Raw genomic sequence first — 27,423 nt, forward strand, 5'->3', positions numbered from 1 at the left:
TTATACAGAAAACTCAATAAATGTGAAGTATGATAAACACTTTAAAAAACAACAAGGCATATCATAATCAAATGGCTGAAACCACTGATAAAGAGAAAATCTTAGCAGCTGGGGAAAAAGGATACACATTACATTCACAGGAATAAATATGAGAAAGGCAGAACACCTGGACTGAGTTCTTTCAACTGCTTTTTAAAACAACTGTCTATACAATTCTATATGCAGTGAAATTTATTTCAAAAACAGAATGTGAGGTTTCCAGTCTCTTCTACTGTTTATAATAAAAACTCTACAGGAAAAAAAATGAAATAAAATTAAAACATGCAACTACTCTAAAAGATTTAATGAGAGCAGATGAATTGGGGAGCAAAGTTAAACCTGAATGAAGAATGACTAATGCAGTGGCAGTGTACTTCCTGGTTTTGTCCCCACCCATTACCTCTTGAATTACCCAAAGACAGGCAGAATCAGGATATGAGTAACAGGCACAGTGAGAAAAACTCTTCAGGAAGTCCAACTTTCTGGCCAGAGGACTTGAGGGGGAAATGCCCCTCAAATGTGGGGAAAGTAACCAAGAGATTTTTTTCCTTTTTCTTATTCCAAAATGGCCCAAGGACAGGCCTGAGAGCAGCACTTCAGCTGCAGCATGGGCACATAAGACCCTAAGTGAAGAACCCCTTCTTCTGAAGAGAGGAACAATAAAAGAGGACCCTATTGTGTAAAGACTGTGGGGGTAATCCTTGGTTTTTTTTCCTCTCACGTTTTTTCTCTCTGTACTTAGACCTAACAGCAGCCCCAGTCAGGAAAAACTGTATGCGCTAAAGCGCCATCTTTCCAGCCAGAGAAACCATGAAAAGCATCATCTGAGGGCAGACAGTGTGTGCAAAATCCCCAATAAAGATAAGAGTACAGCAAATGCTATGAAACTGAACTGATGTTGAAACCACCAGCTAAAGAAGTCCAGAAAGAAATTTCAATCTAAACCCAATCAGGCTGATGCCTGATAAGATAAAAAAGTCAACACTCTCCAGAGGATTTCAATAGGAGTCAGATTCACAGCATAACATTCAAAGAGTCCATGATACAGTCCAAAATTACTAAACACACCAAAAACCAGTAAAACCTGAACAATTCCCAAAGGAAAAGATAATAAAGAAGTGCCAAATATGAGATGAAACAGATGTTGGACTTACCAAAAATTTTAAAGCATATGTACTCATACACAATTGCCCCTTGAACACCACGGCAGGGTTAGGGGCACTGATCCTCCCTCCACACAGTCAAAAATCTAAGTATAACTTACAGTCGGCCCTCCATATACGCAGGTCTTCCATATCCGAGATTCCGCATCTGCAGACTCAATCAACCATGGATCAAGCAATACTGTAGTATTTGCTACTGACAAAAATCTGCATGTAAGTGGGCCCATGCAGTTCCAACCCATGTTGTTCAACAGACAACTGCATTATAAACATGCTTCATCAGATATTGAAATCAACAGAAAAACAGTAACTCCTTAATGAAATATGTAAACTAAAAAGAAAGACCAAATTAAAAACTTTAAATTGAAAAATGTGGTATCTGAAATAAAACATGCTGTCTTGGCTCCACAGCAGAATGGAGATGACAGAAGAAAAGAGTTAGTGAACCTGACAATTTATCCAATGTATAGAGCAGATACTTAGAAGTTTTTTAAAAGACTGAAAAATGTGAATAGACCCATATATATACCCATGGTAAAGAAACATAATGGCACAGAAAAATAATACTATTTGAAGAAATAATTCCAGAAAACATTACAAATTAGTTGAAGGATATATATTTACAGATTTAAGAAGATTAACAAAATTAAAACAATAAAATCAAAGAAAACCAGAAAGCATCATAAGCTGTTGAAAACCAAATATAAAGTAAGTATTTTGAGACCAGACAGAGAAAAAATAAATATTACGTATAAGGTAATAAGGATTTAAATCCTTACTGGATTTCTCATTAGAAACCAAGAAGACCAGAAGATAATGGAGAAACATTTATAAAATGCTGTAAGACTCTCAACCCAAAAATTACATCAAGTGAAAATACCTTTCAGAAATGAAGTAAAAGAACATACTCAGATGAAAAAAATTAAGAATTTATCACCAGCCCATAGGTTCCAAAAGAAATGCTAAAGAAAGTTCTTCTTATAAATGGAAAATAACAGAGTAAAATTTGAAACTTCTGGTATAAAGGAAGAGCAAGAGAAATGGTAAATAATTGGATAAATGTAATAAATCATTAATCTCCTCTGAAGTTTTTAAAAATATATGTGCCAGTTAAAAGCAAAATTATAACACTGTTTGATGTAATACTTTAAAAAAGTACGACATAAAGGGGGAAGATAAAGGAACCTATGTGGTGGCAAGCTTTCTACATCTTACTTGAAGTATAAAATAATAATTCTAAGGAGAATATAAAAAGTTAGAAAAATGAAACCAACAACAGATTTAAAAGATAAAACACCGTGAGCAGGTAGATTATCCTAGGAATACAAGATCAGTTTAATATCTGAAAACAAATCAATGTAGTTCATCACATTAACCAAAAAAGGGAGAAAAAAATCACATAATCATCTCTGAGGCAGTAAACACATTTGAAAAAATTCCAAATCCTATTCATGAAAAAATAAAAATCAGTAAACTAAAATAGAAAAGAACATCCTTAATGTGATAAACAGTATCCAGAAAGAAACTAAAGGAAACATCATACTGAATGATGAAATATTTAAAGTTCCCTCCTCCAATATCAGGAACAAAACAAGGATGCATGCAATTACCACATCTATTCAACATCATTACAGAGTGCCTAGCCAGTGCAATATGGAATATATGGAATATATATGCACATATAAAATCCAAAAGAATTTACAAACTCTTAGAATTAACCAAAGAATGCATCAATGTCTCTCGGCATAAAATAAATATACAAAAATTAATTACATATCTATATATTAGCAGAAAATAAAATTTTAAATCAAGAAACTTCTACCTACAACAATAATTATAATAATATTGAGGAAAACATCAAATACCTAGGAAAATACCTATTATATGAAAAACCTCTACACTAAGAACTACAAACGTTTTTCAAAATATAAGAAAATATAAATTAATAGATATATTATACACATACACACACCTCATTTGCATAGCTTGGAAGACACAATATTGTCAGGGTGTCAGTTTCCCCCAAAATTATCTACAGATTTACCTGTGTAAATTGGCAAGCTAATTCTAAGGATGTATATGGAAATGCAAAAGACACAGAAGTGCCAAGGCTAAGAAGAGCAAAGCTGGGGTACTTACTCTACCAGATAACAAGGTATGCTATAAAATTAAAATAACTAAATATGGTATTTCCCCAAGAACAGAAAAGTGGATCAATAGAGCACATTAGAGAATTCAGGCAGCAGCCAATAATATGGCCATCTGATTCAGGACAAAGGCACGACTGCAATTAAGTCAGGAAAAAGGACAGTCATTTTAATAAATGGAATCTTTTTTTTTTTTTTTACCATTTTCTTCTTATAATGGCAAAAGTACAAAGCTCCATATGAATAAGGTTATTCTTTGCAGGACTGTCTCTAGTAACTAAAAGGTGGAAACAACCTAGGTGCCCATCAAAAAGGGAATGGTTAAATAAACTGTGTTCCATCCACACAATGGAATAGCCACAGCTATAAAAGTAATGAGGAAGATTTCGATCTATTGCTATGAAGTAACCCTCTGCATATACTGAGTGGGGGAAAAAAACATTACATAAGAACAGGCTACCCTTTATCTAAAAAGAAGGTAAATATGAACATTTTGTATATAAAATGTATATTATGTATAATTTGTTACACTTAAAAAGTGAGAAACGATGACCAATTAGAATGTTCACATATGAAAAAAATAATAAAATGTTCACATATGAAGAACAAAGAGACAGGGATAGAAGCCTGATTTTTCTGAATGCTTTATTCGGTCATTCAGATTTTAGGGCCATGTAAAATGTTTTAAATATTTGTAAAAACTAAGTTAAATTAAAATGGGGGAAGAAGGCAAACTCTTAAAATCAAAACCCAAATAAAATAAATTAACATAATCATTTAAAGCTGGAGGCTTAAGCACACAGAGAGGAATTACTGCAAATGACAGTAATGCAAAGTAATACATTCCAAATATGATATATCCTAGAGATGAAAGGAAACAAATTGTTTTCAATAATAGTTGCATTATTCCTTTAAAACTATTAAAAGTAGATTAAATCAAACTAGTAATTGTTAAGGTCATTAAAAAGGTTTTCAGCATAAGACATAGTTCAAATATAAAGCAAAGACATTAAGTAGAAACCCTTACTCATTTCCTTTGGGGGGCGGGTGGCAGTGTTTAAATAAGACTGGCAGAATGGCAACAGACAAATGTAGAAGGCATACTGAAACTAGATTACAGCCAGGTATATAGCTGAGCCTTCTGTGATAGGCTAGTGGATACAATTTTTAAATGGGAATTCAATATTACTACAATGAGACGAATTTGGAGCTGATTATATACTCAAGAATGTGAAGTAAGTGTCAATGGCACTGCAAGTTACTGTGTGACAGGAAAGAGGGAGCAGATCACAGGGCTGTTTTATTCCCAAATTTATCAAAATTTTTATAAAAACATATATGACATATTTATCAATTTCATAGACAGAAAACTTAAAAGCATATTAATACTCTGAGGGACAGAATTCAAGAGATTTTATTTAATAGGTTGCAAAGACAAACTAAAATGATTATGAAGTTCATCAAGAATAAAAATTAAAGCCTTCAATTTATATTCAAAACTCAATTACATAAGTATGGGGGAACACACTTTATTTGACAAGAATTTGTGTAACAAAATCTAAGCCCTATAGTTTACCACAAGCTAAACATAAGCCAAAAAAAACCCTCACTGGTAAAAGACTAATGCAGACTGAAAAAACTGTATCATCTATAACAAGGAAAGTATTTGTTTCTCCATGACCTGAACCAGTTAAACCACATACTGTAGAGTTCATCCATTTCTGGAAAACATAATTTGATGTTGAAAAATTGCAAAAATAGGAACTGGCAATGTTTTATCCTGTTTGCTTCTATGCTCCCTAACCCAGAAAAATATTCTCTCATTCCTACCACTGGTACAGATCTTTAAACAATCCTTCAAATGCCAATTCTCTTGATCCCAAATCCAAATAAAACTCTAATGCTGAATGGGTAACTGTAAACTGATTTAGCATCAGTGTAACACACTATCCTCTGATACAGAACCACAGCACTGGCTGCTTCCACAGTGAGCCCCACACAACGCCTGCCCCTTCCATATTGTCTGCGTGTGTGACTATCTTCTCCAAATACTATGAAGTCCATCTTAACAGGTATCAGCAGGATGCTAATGGGTATTACACATTTTTAAATAAGGAAAAAAAGAGTATGGGAAGGTATTTAACACATAATCACAGAGCTTCAAGAAATCTCATTCAGCCATTCCACCGTAGAGAGGAAACTGAGGCCAAGAAAGAAGCAACCTGCCATAGTGCATTAGCTGCACGGGTTAAATTGAATTATCACAAAACCTACTACCTCTAATATAGGCATATGGAAGGAAAAAAGTTCAAAGACAGTGGAATTTTTTTAAATGAGAAATTACAACAATGATAAACAGCTCTATTCCTATCAAAATATGAAAGACTAAAAATTTTTAAGATTGAAAATATATGGCACAAAAGCCCCTAAACATTATTATATGAATTAACAAAACTTCTTGACAAGTAATGTAGGGATCCTCACACTCTTTGGTTAAGTAATTCCCCATAATAGTAAAAAGAAAAGGCAAAGTTCAACATAAAGATATTCATCAAACTGAAGAGTATAAAACAAGCTCAAGGTCCTACTAATTAATAAAATATCAAAAACACATTCTGTATTATAGGGTATTATGTAGTTATTATATTTGTTTATTAAGAGTTTTCATTTAATACCAATTACAACACACTGTATACATATATTTCTTCCAAGCAATAGGTTTTATGGAGTATTAGTGGTTTTAAAATTTCTTGAATATTTGTAATTTTCATCAACTAATGTTATCACATATGTTAAACATATTATGAAGCATAAATAACAAAGAAAAACTATATAACACTGTTAAGCAAAAAAATTCTAAAAGGGCCCCCAACCCCACCCCTGACAAAATTCCCACCTCCTGGTTATTCAAACATTAACCTAGGTATTGCTGTGAAAAGATTCTGCAGATGTAAAGTCTCATGTCAGTGAGATCTTAAAGTATGAAAATTATCTCGGTGACCCTAATCTAATCACATGAGCACTTCAAAACCAGAGTTTTCTCCAGCTGGTAGCAAAAGGGAAAGTCAAAGACGATTTACAGAATGAGAAGGACTTAAGGTGCAACTGCTGACTTTGAAGATTGAGGTAACCAAGTGAGAAGGAATTCAGACAGCCTATAGGAGGAGAAACAGTCCTCACGCCACCCCACACCCTGCTGGCAGCCAGCAAGGAAACAGGGACTTCAGACCTAGGAACCAAAAGGAATCACAAGGAACTAGATTCTGTCCACAACTGAATGATGTGGGAAGCAGATTCTTCAGTCTTCAGATGAGAGCCCAACCTAGCCAACACCTTGATTTCAACCTTATGAGACTCTGAGCAGAAAACCTAGCTCAGCTTGCCCAGACTTTCTACCGACAGAACTGTAAGATAACACATGGGTACTGTTTTCAGCCCCCAAATTTGTCATAATTTCTTACACAGCAATAGAAAACGAATACTAACAATGTGGACATTTAAGACCCTAGAAATTCCCAAGTGACCTCAGGCTTTAAGTGCTCCTTTACTTCTCATGCAATTAAAACTCCCTTTCTTCCCAGGACTGTGAGGAGAAGCCTCAGAAGCTCTTGCCTTCCAGAACTCCCAGAACTCCACAGAATGCACTGACTTCAGTACTTGCCCAAGACTCTGCTGAAGCATCCCTCACAGGAGTATGCTGCCCACACGAAGGCAAGCCCTGGAAGAAAGTGCAAATTCTGCAGGTGGGGTAGATATCTGATGGGAGGTATACAGATGTGACTCAGTGCAAGAGCCATCTCTCCCTTCTCCCTTGTAACCCTGTGTTTCACTGTGCACACTAAAATCTGTTCCATTTCCCCTCTGCAGCTCTCAAGACCCTCACTCTTTTCTGCTATGAGGAGGAAAACTTAATTTCTTTCCCTATCCATGGCAATGTTTTGTATTCCCCCTTCACAGGTGTCCCTACACTATGTCCACCAGCCAGTCTTTTCCAGAGATCTCTTCCCACCAGTAAACCAGCCAACTCCTTCACCTATGACACTTCCCATAATGTAAAATAGGGAATATTCTATTTTCTCTTCACTGCAGCACCTTAATAACAAGGTAGAAAGCTTATATTAAATGGAGAAAAAAAGGAAACAAAATTGTATACAGTTTACAACTGTCAAATCATATTCCCAGACATGATGAGAAAGCGAAATATATCAACAAAGCAATATTCTTTGAAACTAACAATTTGGGGAAATTTATATAAGAAAATCATGGTTATATGGATGTTATGTTAAAAACTCTTTGATTATAAGAAATCATGAAGGAGCTGCAATGAACACTGTGGTACATGACTCTTTTTGAATTATGATTTTCTCAGGGTTTATGCCCAGTAGTGGGATTGCTGGGTCGTATGGTAGTTCTATTTTTAGTTTCTTAAGGAACCTCCATACTGTTCTCCATAGTGGCTGTATCAATTTACATTCCCACCAACAGTGCAAGAGGGTTCCCTTCTCTCCACACCCTCTCCAGCATTTACTGTTTGTAGATATTTTGATGATGGCCATTCTGACCGGTGTGACATGATATCTCATTGTAGTTTTGATTTGCATTTCTCTAATGATTAATGATGTTGAGCATTCTTTCATGTGCTTGTTGGCAATCTGTATATCTTCTTTGGAGAAATGTCTGTATAGGTCTTCTGCCCATTTTTGGATTGGGTTGTTTGTTTTTTTGATATTGACCTGCATGAGCTGCTTGTAAATTTTGGAGATTAATCCTTTGTCAGTTGCTTCATCTGCAAATATTTTCCCCCATTCTGAGGGTTGTCTTTTGGTCTTGTTTATGGTTTCCTTTGCTGTGCAAAAGCTTTTAAGCTTCATTAGGTCCCATTTGTTTATTTTTGCTTTTATTTTCATTTCTCTAGGAGGTGGGTCAGAAAGGATCTTGCTGTGGTTTATGTCATAAAGTGTTCTGCCTATGTTTTCCTCTAACTACTGGGCATATACCCTGAGAAAACCGTAATTCGAATAGACTCATGTACCACAATGTTCACTGCAGCACTATCTACAATAGTCAGGATATGGAAGCAACCTTAGTGTCCATCAACAGATGAATGGAGAAAGAAGATGTGGCACATATATACAATGGAATATTACTCAGACATAAAAAGAAAGGAAATTGAGTTATTTGTAGTGAGGTGGATGGACCTAGAGTCTGTCATACAGAGTGAAGTAAGTCAGAAAGAGAAAAACAAATACCATATGCTAACACATATATATGGACTCTAAAAAAAAAAAATGGTCATGAAAAACCTAGGGGCAAGATGGGAATAAAGACACAGACCTACTAGAGAATGGACTTGAGGATACAGGGAGGGGGAAGGGTAAGCTGGGACAAAATGAGAGAGTGGCATGGACATATATACACTACCGAATGTAAAATAGATAGCTAGTGGCAAGCAGCCGCATAACACAGGGAGATCAGCTTAGTGCTTTGTGACCACCTAGAGGAGTGGGATAGGGAGGGTGGGAGGGAGGGAGATGCAAGAGGGAAGAGATATGGGGATATATGTATATGTATAACTGATTCACTTTGTTATAATACAGAAACTAACCACTGTAAAGCAATTATACTCCAATAAAGATGTTAAAAAAAAAAAGAAATCATGAAGGAAATATACCAAAATAATCTCACCACTATGGGAAATCAGATTACTGGTCTCTTTTTTTTTTTTTAAACCACTCTTCTGCATTTTCTATGTAAGCATGCTAAACATTATTAGCGTCTATGAATTATAATTAAAATCCAGCCATCAGTCAAAAATAAACTGTTAAACATCACACAGTAATAAAAGAGCTAAAGATATTCATTTAAGGAGAATTTGCAATATCTTTCTTTTCTTTTATTCAAATTGCAAATGTTTTCCTAGCTTGATGGGTAAAAGAAACCAGTCTCAGCACCACATATGATGGACACCTATCAATCCAAGGAACAGCAAACAAAATACACACCTCCTCCAAAATTACCTCTTCCTCAAATTTATTCCAAAAGAAATAATCCAGCTGCTCTATCAATCCTCATTCTTCTTTAGAAAGCAGGCATTAGACAAGAAATGCAAATGTTGGCAAGGACATGGAGAAAAAGGTACCCTCATGCACTGTTGGTGGGAATGTAAACTGGTGCAGTCACTGTGGAAAACAGAATGACGGGTACTCAAAAAACTAAAAATAGAACTACCATATGATCCAGCAATCCTACTTCTGGGTATTTATTTGAAGAAAACAAAAAGACTAACTCAAAAGATATATGTACCCCTATGTTCACTGCAGCACTATATAAAAGCAATCTAAGTGTCCACCAATAGGATGAATGGATAAAGAACACACGAACACAGACACACACAGACACACACACACAGAGGAATATTACTCACCCATAAACAAGAATGAAATCTTGCCATTTGCAACAACATGAATGGACCTTGAGGCTATTTTGCTAAATGAAATAAGTCAGACAGACAAAGACAAATACTGTATGATTTCACTTATATGTGGAATCAAAAAAAAAAAAAACAAACAGAACAGAACAGAAATAGACTCACAGACAGAACAAACTGGTAGTCACCAGAGGAGAGGAGGGTAGTGGGATGAGTGAAATAGTGAAGCAGATTAAGAGGTACAAGCTTCCAGCTATGAAATAAGTAAGTCATGAGGATGTATGTATATAGCATGGTTGACTATAGTTAATGACTTTGTATGGTGACAGATGGTAACTAGATTTACTTGGTGTTCATTTTATAATATATAAAGATACCAAATCACTGTGTTGTATACCTGAAACTAACATAATATTGTAACATAATATTGTAAGTCAATTATACTTCAATTTTAAAAAAAGAAAGTAGGCAATAGAGAGGGAAAAAGTCCAAATACAAAGAGTATTTTTTAAAAGTCTAAGAAAAGTATACCAATGGTCTCACTTTTGTTTTAAAAAAGAAAGGAAAAAGAGAAGGGGAAAAAAGAAAAAAAGAAGAGAAGGGGAAAAGAAAAAAGAATTCATATTAATATCTGAGAAATGATATAAAAATGTAGGAAAATTCAGGGCATTTTTCAAGGAGAAACAAATGGTTCAATTTGTCCAGAGAATGAAAATTTCTTTCATTCAAAAATTATTTACTGAGAATTTACTATGCCAGGCAAGGGTGCTAAAACAGTAAACAATAGTGATGAAGTCCTCATACTCAAGGAGCTTACACTCTAAGGGAAAAGAAAGACAATAATCATACAAATATTCAGGATTTGCAAGTACTACGGAGAAAATTAAAACAGAGTAAGAAAGAAAGAGAGAGGAGGATAGGGTTATTACTTCACCTAAGGTGGCAAGTAAAGGCAGCACTAGGGTGTAACATCTGAAGAGAGGTCTGAAGGCGGAGCGAGAGCCATCTTTGCAGATTGTGTAGGAAGAGCACTTTCCAGGAGCAGAGAACACAAATATAAGGCCCCAAAGTAGGGGAATGTTTGGCTTATTTGAGAAAAAGTAAGGAGGCCACTGTGACTGGATCAAAAATGATCAAGCTTTTGCTTTTAAGAAAAATGAAATGAAACCATTTATAACAAGTGCAAGGTTTTGAACCTGGGGGACTGGAATAAAGTTAGCGTCATTAACATAAACTGTAATGTTAAAAAGAAACAACTCATTTCAGGGAGAGGAAAGAGAGGATTTAGTGAAAATGTGTAGCCCATGGTTTCTACAGGACCTTCATGTAGGGAATGAACTCTTACAGGGCTAGAGCTATGGACATGGCAGTCATCTGCACAGAGATGACAGTGCAATCTACACGAACAGTAAAGAACTAGCAAGAAACAAACATAAATAGACAAAGCACAGACCCCTGTGAATGCCTACATTTAGCAGGTAGGAAGAAGAGAGACAGGAAAAGACCAAACCTTCAGGAGTGAGTGGGTGTGACTGTGATGTGCGAAGTGTGAATTTCTGTGTGTGAGTGTGAGAGAGTGTGTGTGTGTGTGTGTGAGAGTGTGTGTGTGTGTGTGTGTGTGTGTGTGTGTATGTGTGTGCATGTGTGAGAGACAGAGAAAGAGAGAGGGAGAGAGAGAGAGACCACGCTCCAGCACCCGCTTGTTGCTGGGGAGGGAGAGAAGGCAGAGGAGGGGGACAGCATGTGCCTGAGAACACACAGTGTTGACAACACTGAGCATTAACTTTCCGTCTTCCTTTTTAAATTTTTTGGTATTTTGGAAGTTCAAAATTTGTAACTGGTTTTAATTTTCCTGAATCTGGTTGTTAGCGTATGTGTGAGCATTTTCAGCCAGGACCATTGACTTTATTTTATCAATAATAACTTCATTTGCTACAACATGACCTGCTGTAGCACTGAGCCTTGAACACATTTATTTATTTTAATGGTAGAAAAAGCAACTGAAACTGTTCCTAACAAAAAAAATTCAAGAATTAACAGGCTCCATTTTGAGAATTTTGCAGTGATCAATACTAAAAATAAAGTGAATGGAAAAACGCTAAGAAGTATGACAATTAAGGTGATTTTAGTTAAAATATTCAAAACTGGTGAAAGATTCTCTCTTTCTCTTTTCAGGTGTTTAATCTTATTTTTTTAAGATCCTAATATTTATTTACTAAATGATTTCATTGTTAAATAACTGCAAATAAATATTTCAATTTAGTAATTTAGAAAAATTCTATAGCATTTTATTAGATTTCTTAAAAAACTTAGTTTTAGCTACACATTTATGAAGAGTAATAAATAAATCATAACCCATAAATCACAAAAGGATAGAGCCCTATTTTAGGGTTTACTGTTGTTGCTGTTTTGACTTAAAAATGACTATGTAGTACAGACCCATTACCAGTAAGGAGATTAAATGAGTAATTAAAAGCTCCCAATGAGCAGAAGTCCAGAACCCGGTGGTTTAACCAGTGAATTCTACCAAAGACTGAAAGAAGAATTAATACCAATTCTTGTCAAACTCTTCCAAAAAATAAAAGAGGAAACTCTTCCAAACTCATTTTAAAAGTCCAGAATTACACTGATACCAAAGCCAGGCAAGGATGCAACAAGAAAAGAAAATTACAGGCCAATATCCCCGGTAAACATTGATACAAAAATCCTCAAAAAAATATTAGCAAACCAAATTCAACAAAAAATCAAAAGGATCATACATCCATGATCAAGTGGGATTTCATCCAGGGATACAAATCTGGTTCAACATCTGCAAATCAATCAAAGTGATACACCACATTAACAAAATGAAGGATAAAAATCATATGATCATCTCAACAGATGCAGAAAAAGCATTTGACAAAATTCAACGTCCACTTATGATAAAAAACTCTCAACAAACCAGGTATAGAGGGACTGTACCTCAACATAATAAAGATTATATCTGATACAGCCACAGATAACATCATACTCAACAATAAAAAGGTGGAAGCTTTTCCCCTAAGACCAGGAGCAAGACAAGGATGCCCACTCTTGCCACATCTATTTAACACAGTATTGGAAGTCCTAGCCAGAGCAATTAGGCAAGAAAAAGAAATAAAAGGTATCCAAATTGGAAAGTGATAGTGTTACTATCACTATTTACAGATGACATGATATTATATAAAGAAAACCCTAAGAACTCCACCAAAAAAATAACTGTGAAAACCAATAAATTTGGTAAAGCTTCAGAATACAAAATCATTATACAAAAATTAGTTCCATTTCTGTAAACAAATAGTGAACTATCAGAAAGAGAAATTAAGAAAACAATCTCATTTACAACTGAGATTCAACAAATTGAATAAAAAGAATAAAATACCCAGAAATTGACTTAACGATGGAAATGAAAGACCTGAACATTGAAAACTATAAGACACTGATGAAAGAAAGTAAAAAAGATACAAACAAATGGAAAGATGTTCCATACCCATGGATTGGAAGAATCAATACTGTTAAAATGCTCATTTTACCCAAAGCAATCTGCAGATTCAATGCAATCCCTACCAACATTCCAATGGCATTTTTCACAGAAATGAAACAATTCTAAAATTTATATGGAACCATAAAAGACATGGAATAGTCAAAGTAACCTTGAGAAAGAAGAACAAAGCTGGAAGCATAATGCTTCCTGATTTCAAACTATATTACAAAGCTATAGTAGTCCAAACAGTATGATACTGGCATAAAAACAGACACATAGATGAATAGAAACAGACAGCCCAGAAATCAGTCCACTTCTATACTGTCAATAAATTTATGACAAAGAAGCCAAGAATATACAATGGGAAAAGGACAGTCTCTTCATAAATGGTGTTGGGAAAACTGGACAGCCACATGCAAAAGAACAAAACTGAACCACTATCTTACGCCACACACAAAAACTAACTCAAAAAGGATTAAAGACCTGAACAGAATAATAACGTGAAGCCACTAAACTCCTAGGAAGAAACATAGGTAGTTATGCTCCTTGACGTCAGTCCTGGAGATGACTTTTTGCATTTGACAACAAAAGCAAAAGCAACAAAAGCAAAACACAGACAGGTGAGACTATATCAAACTGAAAAGTTCTACACAGCAAAGGAAACCATCAACCAAATGAAAAGGTAACCTTTCATGGGAAGAAAGGGAAAGAAAATGGGAGAAAATTTTTGCAAATCATATATCTAGTAAGGGATTAATATTCAAAATATAAAAGAACTCACACAACTCAATAGCAAAAAAAAAAAAATCCGATTAAAAAACTGAGCAGAGGCTCTGAATAGACATTTTTCCAGAGAAGACATACAAATGGCTAACATGTACATGAAAGGGTGCTCAACATCACTAATCATCAGGGAAATGCAAAATAAACCCACAATGGGTTATCACTTCATACCTGTTAGAATAGCTATTATCAAAAAGATAAAAAATAAGTAACAGCAAGGATGTGGAGAAAAGAGAAATAGTACCCTTGTGCACTGGTAGTGTAAATATAAATGGTGCAGCCACTTCAGAAAACATTATGGAGGTTCCTCAAAAAAATGAAAACCAGAGCTATCATATGATCCAGCAATTCCATTTCTGGGTATTTATCTGAAGAAAATGAACACACTAATTCAAAAAGAATCTGCACCCCTTTGTTAATTGCAGCATTATTTACATTGGCCAAAAAATGAAAGCAACCTAAGTATTCATTGATTGATGAATGGATAAAGAAAATGTGGTATATATAAACAAAGGAATATTATTCAGCCATAAAAAAGAAAGAAATCTTGCTATTTGTTACAATATAAATGGACCTTGAGGGCATTATGCTAAGTGAAATAAGTGAAAAACAGAAAGACTAATACCATATTATCTCACTTATATGTGGAAGCCTTAAAAATATATAATTAATTAGTTAATTAATTAAATTGAACTCAAAGATACAGAGAACAGACTGGTGGTTGCCAAAGGTGGGTGAGCGAAATGGGTTCAGGTGGTCAAAAAGTACAAACTTCCAGCTATAAAATAAGTTAAGTCCTGGGACATAAAGTACAGCATGGTTACTATAGTAAATATACAATATTTACAGAGTTGTATATTTGTAAGTTGCTAAGTGAGTAAATTTTAGAAATTCTCATCACAAGAAAAAAAATCTGCAGCTATGTGTGGTAATGGATGTTACCTACACTTACTGTGGTGAACATTTCACAATATATACATATACCAAAACATTATATTGTACATCTGAAACTAATATAATGTTACATATCAATTATATCTCAATTTAAAAAGGACTGTTTACAAACTTTTTAAAATTCTTAACAATTCAGAAATTTGACATTCTTTTAGATATGTATTAAAAAACTAATATTCTGGGGCTTCCCTGGTGGCGCAGTGGTTGAGAGTCCGCCTGCCGATACAGGGGACACGGGTTTGTGCCCCGGTCCGGGAAGATCCCACATGCCGCGGAGCGGCTGGGCCCGTGAGCCATGGCTGCTGAGCCTGCGCATCCGGAGCCTGTGCTCCGCGACGGGAGAGGCCACAGCAGTCAGAAGCCCACGTACCGCAAAAAAAAAAAAAAACTAATACTCTGGCCACACCACACAAATGGATAAAAGTTCAACACTTAAGCCCTCTTATTTCGAAAATTAAAAAATTACATAAATGGAATTGTTTTGGAAAAACATTTTATAAGGGTTTCTCTTAATAAACTTCATTATCAACGTAATATTTCACACATATTATTATTGAAAGAGCAAAAGGTCCCAAACTTTCTTTACTCTTACTTCCTCATTAAAATCAGTATAATTTTCTAGAGAAAGTGTAGTAAAACAGCAGCTCTAATCTCATTTATATCCTTTTCATCATTCGCTGTACACTTTTTGCAACCTTGCAATGTACTATTTATTGAGTGTAATGATTTTTTCAAAAAATAGAATCATAGCACTTGCCTTCAAGAAGTTTACACATAGGGCTTCCCTGGTGGCTCAGTGGCTAAGAATCTGCCTGCCAATACAGGGGACACGGGGTCGAGCCCTGGTCCGGTAAGATCCCACATGCCGTGGAGCAACCAAGCCTGTCCGCCACAACTACTGAGCCTGCACTCTAGAGCCTGTGAGCCACAACTACAGAGCCCACGTGCCACAACTACTAAAGCCCACGTGCCTAGAGCCCGTGTTCTACAACAAGAGGAGCCACTGCAATGAGAAGCCCATGCACCGCAACAAAGAGTAGCCCCCGCTTGCCGCAACTAGAGAAAAGCCTGCGTGCAGCAACAAAGACCCAACACAGCCAAAAATAAAGTAAATAAAATAAAATTAATTAATTTTAAAAAAAGTTTACAAATAAAGAAATTAGAGTACCAATATGATAATAAAAGATGCTAAGAACATATGATACAAATGGTAATTTCCATAAACAAATCAATGTGAACTCCAGAAAACAAAATTCAGTCACTTTCTATGTTACGCGTCATATGACATTTTAATACAGAGTAAACAAACCACCACATAACAAATACCGCCTTTCTTCCCATTGATAAATTCAATGTAGACTTATTGCAGGTTATCAAAATACACGGGAAAACTGAAAGATTTCTAAATTAGCAAAAGAATTTACTGAATATCCTTTCAGTGGCATGCTGGCACCTCCAGGGATTACTTGATTCCATAGGGGTGTGGGGCATGTTTGTCTTTGATGAGACTATTTCACATCTCCTCAGCGTAGAAATTTGCAATGTAATGTTATGCTAAAAGGAAAATATCAAGAGAAGAAACAGAATTCCATAAACACCTTCTAAGCAACGAATATGCTCAATTAAAATCATATGCTCACAAATTGATATATTTGGCAGTACCTGAGGGAAAAGCCATTTTCAAAAATGAAATATGTAAAATCTCATTACAAACCTGCATTGACAAATGAACATTTGCATCCAATTTTGACAAGAATCACTAACTTTTAACTCCAATTAAGTAAAATGTTATTCTCTGCAAAACAAATTTAATTGTTCTCATTAACAGATCTGAATTACAAAAAGTTATAAAAGTTATAATAGATTAAATGACCATCTCAAACTTATGTGGAAAAACTACACTGCACAGGATTTTCCCACCTAACTCCCAACAAACAAGAACTGCTTTTCCAGTATCTCAGTGAACATAAACTCCATTCTTCAGGCTGATCAGCCAAAGAACTTGAACTCATCCTTGACATCTCTATCTTACTCTCTCTGTCCCATTCATGAGTAAAAATGCTTGGCTTTATCTGTAAAACTACATCCAGAATCGAACCATTTTCCCCATCTACCATCCTGGTTCAAGCTACCATCACTGTCCATCTAATATAATAACCTTCTAACTGGTCTCCTTATTTCCTCTTTTTGCCTCCCTCTTTAGCCTATTCACAGAGACCAGAGACTTCCTTTAAAATTTTAAGCCAGATCATGTCACTTCTTGGCTAAAAATCCTCCAATGGTTTCCCAGCTCACTCAGCATAAAAAACCAAAGTCCTTATAATGGAGTACAACAAACCACTTCTCTGACCTCATCTCCTCTACTTTTCCCAGCTCAGTTTCAGCCACATGTCCTACTTGTGTTTTTTTTCCAACTTGCTTTTTATTTCTATGCTACAGCCTTTAACTTGTTCTTCCACTGCCTAAAATGATCTGTTCCCAGATAAACACACTCCCTCACATCCCTCTGGTGTCTGCTCAAATCTCAACTTCTCCCAGAGGCCATCTGTGTCCATCCTATATAACTAGCAACTATTCTTTCACACTCTCTTCTCCCACTCTGTAACCCCACCACTCTGCATTAATTTTCTACGTCGGCACATACCACCACATGACATATTATATATTTAATTATTTGCTTCTCTTCCTACCTCATTAAAATATAAGCTACAAAGGCAGGAAATGTGTGTGTTTTATTCACAGCTCTGCCCAGAGAGTCTAAAACAGTGCCTTGAATAGATAATTCTCTCAACAGATATTTCCTGAACAAATGAGCAAAGCAACAAACAACAAAAATTTTTTTATGTGAGTAATGCTTCCTCAGTTCCTTTTCTTTATGTAAGTAAAATAAACATACATACATATGCATAAAACTGATTTACCATTGCACTAAGTGTTTCTTCCCAATCAGGCCGCTCTCGAGGGTGAACGTTTCTGTGCAGTTCTGGAACAAAATCATCTTCTTCAGAATGTACTGAGGACTTCATCTTCCTAGAGATCAAAACATGAAAGACTGTGATAAGAGTTTCTGTTTCTAGGACAGCTTTCCAATGACCACAATTCAAAGAACAGATAATCATACCAGATTTGAAGTTCAGTTAAAAGAGTTTTAGTGGCTAGTATTGGCTCTCCATTTCTGCTCTGCTTTCAGAGCTCTTTCCTGATGTACCAACACCTGCTTTTATTCCAGGAGATAAAACTGAGGTTTATAACTAGTTATCCTTTACTCTATGGTAATTATTATATAAGGACTGATTTTATCTGTTCAACACAGTTGGAACCTTGAAAAGATTTGCAACAGCCATCAATATTTATAGAACTCTGCTAAGCATTAGTGAACATGCAAAATGAGAAAAGAGATACGGCACTTCTGGTTCCAATTTATGGAACATAGTGTATTGCACTAGCATTCTCAAGAAGAACAACTATGAATGCTGGAAAAAACATATAAAACTACTTGCCTGAAAGCACAGGAAAGCAAGCTTTACAGGTAGGATTTCTGGGGCTACATCCTTGGAGAGCAGGGGAGCCCATGAAGCAAATTCCACATTTAACCATTCTTTGGTATAAGAGATTTTCTAGACCAATCATGGCAAATAGAGCCCAAGCACACTGCTGTACCTTAACTGGGCTGAGAAGGCAGAGCCTGGAGACTGGGGCTGCCAAAGCAGAGGAGGCTCCAGAGTGAAAAATGTCCCCCAAAAGATATATATAGAAGGAGCCTAAAAATCTACATGAAAATTCCCCTCAAATTGTTAACTGATTCCTAAGCTTACATAAGTATATAGGAAAAGATGCCAAAAAACCTATCAAAAAACAGCTAGTTGATGGGCAACAAAAAGCCAAGCAGATATTTCAACAGCCCAGCCACGCTGAGGAGATGGAGGTTGGCAGGCAAGCACTGCCAAGATAGAGGAGTACTGAAAAGAAAAACGCTGGGCTCTCAACTGAGACTCCAGAACAGTCATGCCTTGCGAGTAAGGTCAAAATAGCAATAAACAAGCTCTAACCGAGCTTAAAATCAAGGCCTGACATGATCACAACTGCCAGAAGAAAAATTAACTGTCCTCAGAGGAAAATAACATCCTATAGACCCTCTGCAAATTTCTCATCCACCTTGTGTGGCATCCAATAAACATGACAAGGAATGCCCCAAAAATTAATAAACAGGAACAAATGAATAAACATTGGGAATAAATTGTCAAAACAGAAAAAGACTCACATTTCATTCAGATTTTAGAATTATCAGAAAAAGACTTTAAAATTGCTATCATGGATTTCTGGCTTCTGTTTACAATGCAGAAAGCTGTAAAGAGCATCGCTCCCAGCCTAACAAGAGGAAGAAGCAGATAATCTATGAAATCACGACTTCTTTTGGATCCATCAGAAAACTGAGGTCTCCAGGCAACCAACTAGCCTAAACTCTAACGTAAAACAAGAATCTCCAAGATGAGATGAATTACAAACAATTACTTGCCTAGGACAAAGCAGAGGGAGAAGAGTAATATACAACTTGATAAGAAATATTCAGCTGCATTTTTATCAAGTTGCTAAAAACATTTATCATTAATGTTCAATAAAATGAAAGAAGTAGATGAAAAGATGAAGAATTTCAACAGAAAATTGGAATCTATGGAAAACAACAAAATGTTCATCCTAAAACTGAAAAATACCATATCTGAAATTAAGAACTCATTGGATCAGTTTAATAGAACAATGAACATGACTAAAGAGAAGATTAGTGAACTGGAAGACAGTTCAGTATAAAATATCCACATGGAAGTACATTAAGAAAAAAGTGACAGAAATACATAAAACAGCATAAAATACGCAAAAAAGGCCTCAAATATGTCTAAATTCACAACTCAGAGATAAGACACATGAATTTAAAAAAGAAACAAAAGCAATGTTTTAAAAATAAAGGCTGAAAATTTTCAAAACTGATGACAGTCATCAAACTACAGATCAAACGAATCTTACAAATCTCAAGCAGGATTTTAAAAAATAAACACCTATATTACACTCAAACTGCTATAAAAAAAATTACTAAGAGAAATTCTTTAAAGCAGCCAGAAAATAAAAGACAAATTGATTTCAAAGGAGCAATGATAACAATGTGAGGACATTTCAATGGAAATGATAATAGCATAAATCTTCAGCATAGTAAAAGAGAAAATATTGCCAACATAGAACCCTCTGCCTCACAAAACTATCCACTAATAAATCAGGTAAAATAATTTATTTTCAAACAAAAGCTGAAAGAATTTATTATCAGAAGACTTTCAATAAAAGAAATAGTAGAGTTCTTCCAACCAAAAGAAACTGATCCAGATCTACAGAAATGCATGATGAGCACAAAAAGTGGGGAAACATAAGTAAATATTGATGTAAAAGCAGATGTAAACACAAAAATAATGTCCTACGAGGTTCATAATAGACATAAAAAAGCACAAAGGATAGGAGGGGTACATGCAGCCAAACAGTTTAGAAATCCTCTATTGGTTGGGAAGTGAAATAAATCCTATTTTAGAGAAGAATGCAACATTCCAAAGATATATGTTACAATCCCTATGGTAACCACTAAAAGAATAATAAATGTACAACTAAAAAGTTAATAGAGGAGAAAATTTTGAAAAATAAAACATACTTGATTAATCCCAAAGAAATCAGTAAAGGAAGAATAAAGGCACAAAGAATAAACAAGGCAAATAAATATCAAGATGGTAAACTTCAGTCCAAGGATATTATTAATAATTTTTAAGACGACTGGACTAGTTAGCAAGCATGTGTAGAAACTGTAATCCTCACTCATTACTGGTAGGAATTTAAATGGTACAGTCACTAGAGAAAACAGTTTGGCAGTTTCTCAATATGTTAAACATAGAAAAACTGTATGAGCCATCAATTCCACTCCTAGGTATTTAACCAAGAGAAATAAAAGCATATGTCCACCAAGAACCTTTACATGAATATGCATAGCAATAGTATTCGTAATAGCCAAAAAGTAGAAACAAGCATCAACTGAAAAATGAACCAAAAAATTTACCAGATTCATACAATAAAATGATATTTGGCCATTAAAAAAAGAATGAAGTGCTAATCCATGTTACCACATGGATGAAAAGTAAAAGCATTATGCTTAATGAAAGAAGTCACACACAAAAGACCACAGATTGTATGATTCCATATATACAACATATCTAGAATAATCAAATTCACAGAGACAGGAAGTATACTGGTGGTTACCAGGGGCTTGATGGAGGACCAAATGGAGAGTTGCTACCAATGAATAAGAGATTTCTTTCTGAAACGTTCAAGAATTAGATAGTGGTGGTGTTTGTGTAAGTTTGAAAATATACTAACAACCACATAATCATATACTTTAAAGGAATGAATTTTATGGCATGTAAATTATATCTGAATAAAAAAGTAAATGGACTAAAAATTCTAATTAAAAATAGGTAAAGGGGGACATTTCATGATGATAAAAGTGTCAAATCAACAGAGTAAAATAATAATAAAATCCATATGCAACAAACAACACAGCTTCAAAATACATAAGGCAAAATCTGAAAGAACTAAAAGGAAAATAGCTATATCCACCTTACAGGTGTAGATTTTAACAAACGTTTCTCTGTAACTGATAGAATAAGCAAGCGAAAAGAAAAAAATGTAAGTATATAGGAGATTTGAACAACCCAATTTTCCAACCTGAACTAAAACATTAAACCCAACAACTACAGAATATACATTCTTTACAAGTGCATACAAAACATTTACAAAAAGACCATATGCTAGACCATGAAGTGGTCTCAACAAATACAAAAAATTTAAATCATGAATGAAGTGTTTTGTGACCACCAGAGCATTACACTAAAATTCAATTACTGAAAGGGACTTCCCTGGTGGTGCAGTGGTTAAGAATCCGCCTGCCAATGCAGGGGACACGGGTGCGAGCCCTGGTCCAGGAAGATCCCACATGCCATGGAGCAACTAAGCCCGTGCACCACAACTACTGAGCCTGCCCTCTACAGCCCATAAGCCACAACTACTGAGCTTGTGTGCCACAACTGCTGAAGCCTGCGTGCCTAGAGCCCATGCTCCACAACAAGAGAAGCCACCATAATGAGAAGCCTGCACACCACAACGAAGAGTAGCCCCTGCTCTCCCCAACTAAAGAAAGCCCATGTGCAGCAACGAAGACCCAATGCAACCAAAAATAAATAAATTCATTTTTTTAAAAAATCAGTTACTGAAAGATAACTAAAAATTCTCCCAAATGTTTGGAAATTAAGAAACAAAATTCTGAATAACTCAGAGTCAAATACACAACAGAAATTAGAAAATATTTTGATCTGAAAAACAAAAATAAACACATTAAAATGTGTAGAATAAAACTGAGCTGGAGCAAAATTCACACCTCTAAATGTATATTATCTGAAATAAGACAAGTTGAAAAGTAAATGATTTATGCTTCCATCATAAAAATCTAGAAAAAGAACAGAAAATTAATTCAAAAAAGTAGAAAGAAAAAAAATTTAATAAAGAAATCAATGAAATAGAAAGCAGGTGTATAATAGAAGAAATCAAAGCCAAAACTTGATTCTTTGGAAGATTAATAAAATGGACAACGCCTAGGAAAAAACATTGAGAAAAAAACAAGGAACACAAATATAAAGAATGAAAATGGAGATATAACTAGAAGCCTGCCGACATTAAAAAAGATTCTGAGAGGGACTTCCTTGGTGTTCCAGTGGCTAAGACACTGCGCTCCCAATGCAGGGGTCCCAGGGTTCAATCCCTGGTCAGGGAAATAGTCCCAACATGCCGCAAGTAAGAGTTTGCATGGGTAACTAAAGATCCCACACGCTGCAAAGATGATTCTGCACGTGGTAACGAAGATCCTGCCTGCCTCAACTAAGACCCACCACAGCCAAATAAATAAATAAATACTTTAAAAAATAAAAATAAAAGACTCAGGATACTACCGACAACTCTATTCCAATATATTGAGAATTTAGTTTAAATGAACAAATTACCTGAAGAACACAACTTATCAAAACTGAAACAAGAAACAAAAGATTTAAATAGTCTTATAGCTATTAAAGAAGATGAATCTGTAAGAAAACTGCAAGCCCAAATGGATTCATTGGCGAATTCTTTCAAACATTTAAGGAATAAATAATAACAACCTTACATACATTCTTCCAGAGCATAAAAGTAAAAGGAAGACCTACCAACCTGTTCCATGAGGCCAGGACAGCCTTCATAACAAGCTGATAAAGACACTACTAGAAAAAAAAAATTATGGTTCAACATCATGAACATAGTTGCAGAACTCCTAAACAAAATATTAGCAAAATGGATAGTGAACAAGTGAGTATCAGTCCAAATTACAAATTATTTTAATATTCTAAAATCAATCCCTATAAACTGACCACATCATTAAAATAAAGGAATAAAAACATATATAATTTCAGTAGGTGAAATTTAATACTTATTCATGATTTTTTAAATACATGTATGTTTTGATGAGGATTATTAAAACACACACAAACACACACACCTAGCATCACACTTAATGGTAAAACTGATGCTTTCCCGCTGACAAGCATGGTCAAAATGGTCATGAACAAGACAAGAATGTCTTCTATTCAACATTGTCCTTGAGATCTTAATCAGTTTTTATTTATTTATTTTTGGCTGCGTCGGGTCTTTGTTGCTGCGCGCAGGCTTTCTATAGTTGCGGCAAGCAGGGGCTATCTTTGTTGCGGTGTGCAGGTTTCTCATTGCAGCGGCTTCTCTTGTTGCGGAGCACGAGCTCTAGGCGCGTGGGCTACAGTAGTTGTGAGTCACAGGCTCTAGAGCGCAGGCTCAGTAGTTGTGGCACACGGGCTTAGCTGCTCCACAAAATGTAGGATCTTCCCGGACCTGGGCTCGAACCCATGTCCCCTGCACCGGCAGGCGGATTCTTAACGACTGCGCCACGAGGGAAGTCCCTCTTAATCAGTTTTATTTAAGAAGGTAAGGAAAATAAATAAGAGGTATAAAAATTAGAACAGAAAAAATAAAATTCTCATTATTTGAAAATGATACAGTATGTAAACAATCTAACAGACTCTAAAAACAATCCTAATAAATAAAATAATTTAGCAAGATCAGAAAATATAAGGTCAAATGCAAAAATAGAATGTATTTATATATACCAGTATCATACAATTATTTATTGAGACCAAAAAATCCCACCAAAAATACAATAGATAAATAATTTATACTATCTTCCATATAATATTACACAGAAGAGTAGTATTAGAGGACAGGCAAAACTAATCTATTGTGACAGAAGTCAGAATGGTTACCTTTGGGAGAGGTACTGAATAGGAGGGGCAAGGGTCTTGTAGGGTCCTGAGAATAATTTATATTTGATTATGTTGTGAGTATATGAATGTATACATTTCTATAAGTTCTTAAAGCTCCATTCTTCTGATCTGTGGAGTTTATTTATATGCAAGTTATACCTTAAAAAAGTATAAAATAAGAATTTATTGGTAGGGGGCTTCCCTGGTGGCGCAGTGGTTGACAATCTGCCTGCTAATGCAGGGGACACGGGTTCGAGCCCTGGTCTGGGAGGATCCCACATGCCGCGGAGCAACTGGGCCCGTGATCCACAACTACTGAGCCTGTGCGTCTGGAGCCTGTGCTCCGCAACAAGAGAGGCCGTAATAGTGAGAGGCCCGCACACCGCGATGAAGAGTGGCCCCCGCTTGCCACAACTAGAGAAAGCACTCGCACAGAAACGAAGACCCAACACAGCAAACATAAATAAATTAATTAATAAACTTCTACCCCCAACATCATCTTTAAAAAAAAAATTATTGGCAAATGTTACACATTATCATAAAAGGTATAAAAATTATTTATATACGTTTTGTGTCATGTAACAATGAATCAACTCCACAAAAACTTAGTATCTATTTAATTGACTATTTTCTTCTATGCTTTTAAAATTATAGACAAATTTTACCCTTAAAGTGATTAATTATAGCTGCATATCTAACAGAAAGGACAAAGTGTTAAGATTACTAACCATAAAACCTAAAGAATCTAATGCTATATTTAAAAGAGTTTTGTGTAAAACATCTCCAGACTTGAACCTGGATATTTTCAATCAAAAGGAAAAAGAAGAGAGAATAACACTTTCTTCAAATTGTGGGAACTAGCCTTACCATCTTGCTGCTTCCCTAATTAAAAAATTATTTGAATCTCTGACACACACTCACTTTATATTTTATGAGTTTCTTGTTCATAACATGAAAAATCATACTTGACGGAGTTGAAGTTCCACAGAAAAGTCCAAGTGACACATCGCCTAAGGGACTGCTTGCTCCCAGGGATATCTTCCCTTGATCCCCGGAGTGAATTCCAAGCAGCAATAGAACTTCTTTCCTTTTATCCCCCAATCTTTGTTTTTTGTTTATTTCTGGTACTTTGCCCAGCTGGGTATGGTTCTGTGACACTGGTGGACAGTGAGTTACTCCCCATTGGTATAGGGAATGACTGGGAAGTTTTCTTATGGTCTGACCATGTAGTGATATTTGACAGATAGAGAAAGGCACCTATTCTCTGTCAGAGAAATGGGTTTTAGTCTATTTATGTCTGTCTGTTTGTGAAAGAATATATTTAAATTCTACTGAAGAGAACATCTCGTTGAGATATACCTAAACTGGGGAGTTTGGTGTTCTCTGTTTACGTTGTAAAACTGAAGCTACAAGGTGGCTGTGTGTGTCTGTAAATGATAAGAGTTATTACCTGTCATCATAGGGAGTAATACATTTTCCTACTTTCAGACGATATTAATAAATTAGATTACAAAGCACCTTAAAATATTGGAGCTCTGTTCTGGTTCGTTTATACAGATTATTAAGTGCTTACAAATGTCTAATATTCCTAGAATTCCCAGAAAATAAGGAAATTGAACTTCTAACAATAACAGGGTTAGCTATGTTGGTGGTGAAAACAGAATGGAGGATTACTGAAGGCAGAGGAATCGAGTTCTGGTGATTTCCAACTGAAAATGCCTGATATACTATAATTCTTAGCAAGTATAACTTTATCATGCAAAAATCAAGAGTATCAAAAGGTATATAGTGAAAAATCTACCTCCCTTCCCTGTCTCCAGTCTGCCCAATTCCTACCCATTAAATTCCCCACTTTATATACTCTTCCAGACTTTAAGAATATATATATTTATGTATGTAATTTTTGCATATATATTAAAGAATATACCCACAAAAAGCAAAGTAAAAAAGCAATGTGTAAATATGCTACTCTTTGCGCAAAAACTTAGAACAGTTTTATTCCTCCAACTCCACCCCACTTTTTACATAAAAAGTATGTTTGCACACTCTTGTGCAGTTCTCTAATATTTCCTGCAGAACTTTCCATATCAGTATATAAAGAGCTTCTTCACTGTTTTTATAACTGTGTAACAGTCCACTGTGTAGATATTCCATAATTTATTGAACCAATCCCCTAATGAATTCTTGAATTATTTCCAATCTTTTGCTATTACTAACTATGCTACAAATCTGTAAATGTCATTTTTATATATGTTCACGTGTACCTGAAAGACAAATACAACACAGTGTAAAAAGTTCTTTTTATACAGTAGCCCATTTTTCTGTTCGGTTCCTGGTCTTTTTCTTATATCTTTTTAGTTCTTTATATACTAAAGAGATTAGTTCTTCATTTGTATTATGAATTCCAAGTATTTTTTAAAGGCTGTCATTGGTCCTTGCTTATTGTTTTCTATAATGCAGATGTTTTATATTTTATGTAGTTGAATTTCAGAACCCTTTCTTTTAGGAGTTTTGCATTTTTTTAACATCTTTATTGGAGTATAATTGCTTTACACTGTTGTGTTAGTTGCTGCTGAATAACAAAGTGAATCAGTCATACATATTCATATATTCCCACATCTCCTCCCTCTTGCGTCTCCCTCACACCCTCCCTATTCCACCCCTCTAGGTGGACAGAAAGCACCAAGCTGATCTCCCTGTGCTATGTGGCTGTTCCCACTAGCTAACTATTTTACATTTGGTAGTGTATATATGTCCATGCCACTCTCTCACTTCATCCCAACTTACCCTTCCTGCTCCCCGTGTCCTCAAATCCATTCTCTACGTCTGCGTCTTTATTCCTGTCTTATCCCTAGGTTCTTCAGAACCTTTTTTTTTTTTTTAGATTCCATAAATATATGTTAGCATACGGTATTTGTTTTTCTCTTTCTGACTTACTTCACTCTATATGACAGACTCTAGGTCCATACCCCTCACTACAAATAACTCAATCTCATTTCTTTTTATGGCT

At 35.3% G+C, this 27,423-nt stretch overlaps 1 protein-coding gene across 4 annotated transcripts in view; it reads right to left on the bottom strand.

Moving 5' to 3' along the window:
- ARHGAP32 (Rho GTPase activating protein 32) overlaps positions 1–27,423 on the bottom strand; it is a 269,873-nt gene that overhangs the window by 137,329 nt on the left and 105,121 nt on the right. For 3 of the 4 annotated variants that reach the window (XM_060160761.1, XM_060160760.1, XM_060160759.1), the window contains exon 2: positions 17,937–18,045. In XM_060160761.1, the coding sequence (XP_060016744.1) occupies positions 17,937–18,041 (105 nt within the window). In that variant the 5' untranslated portion in view covers positions 18,042–18,045. Of the gene's footprint in view, positions 1–16,439; positions 16,469–17,936; positions 18,046–27,423 lie in introns of those variants that run through there. The other variant, XM_060160762.1, reaches the window with a different exon arrangement.

Source organism: Lagenorhynchus albirostris, chromosome 9 (assembly GCF_949774975.1).
Source record: "Lagenorhynchus albirostris chromosome 9, mLagAlb1.1, whole genome shotgun sequence".
NCBI lineage: Eukaryota > Metazoa > Chordata > Mammalia > Artiodactyla > Delphinidae > Lagenorhynchus > Lagenorhynchus albirostris.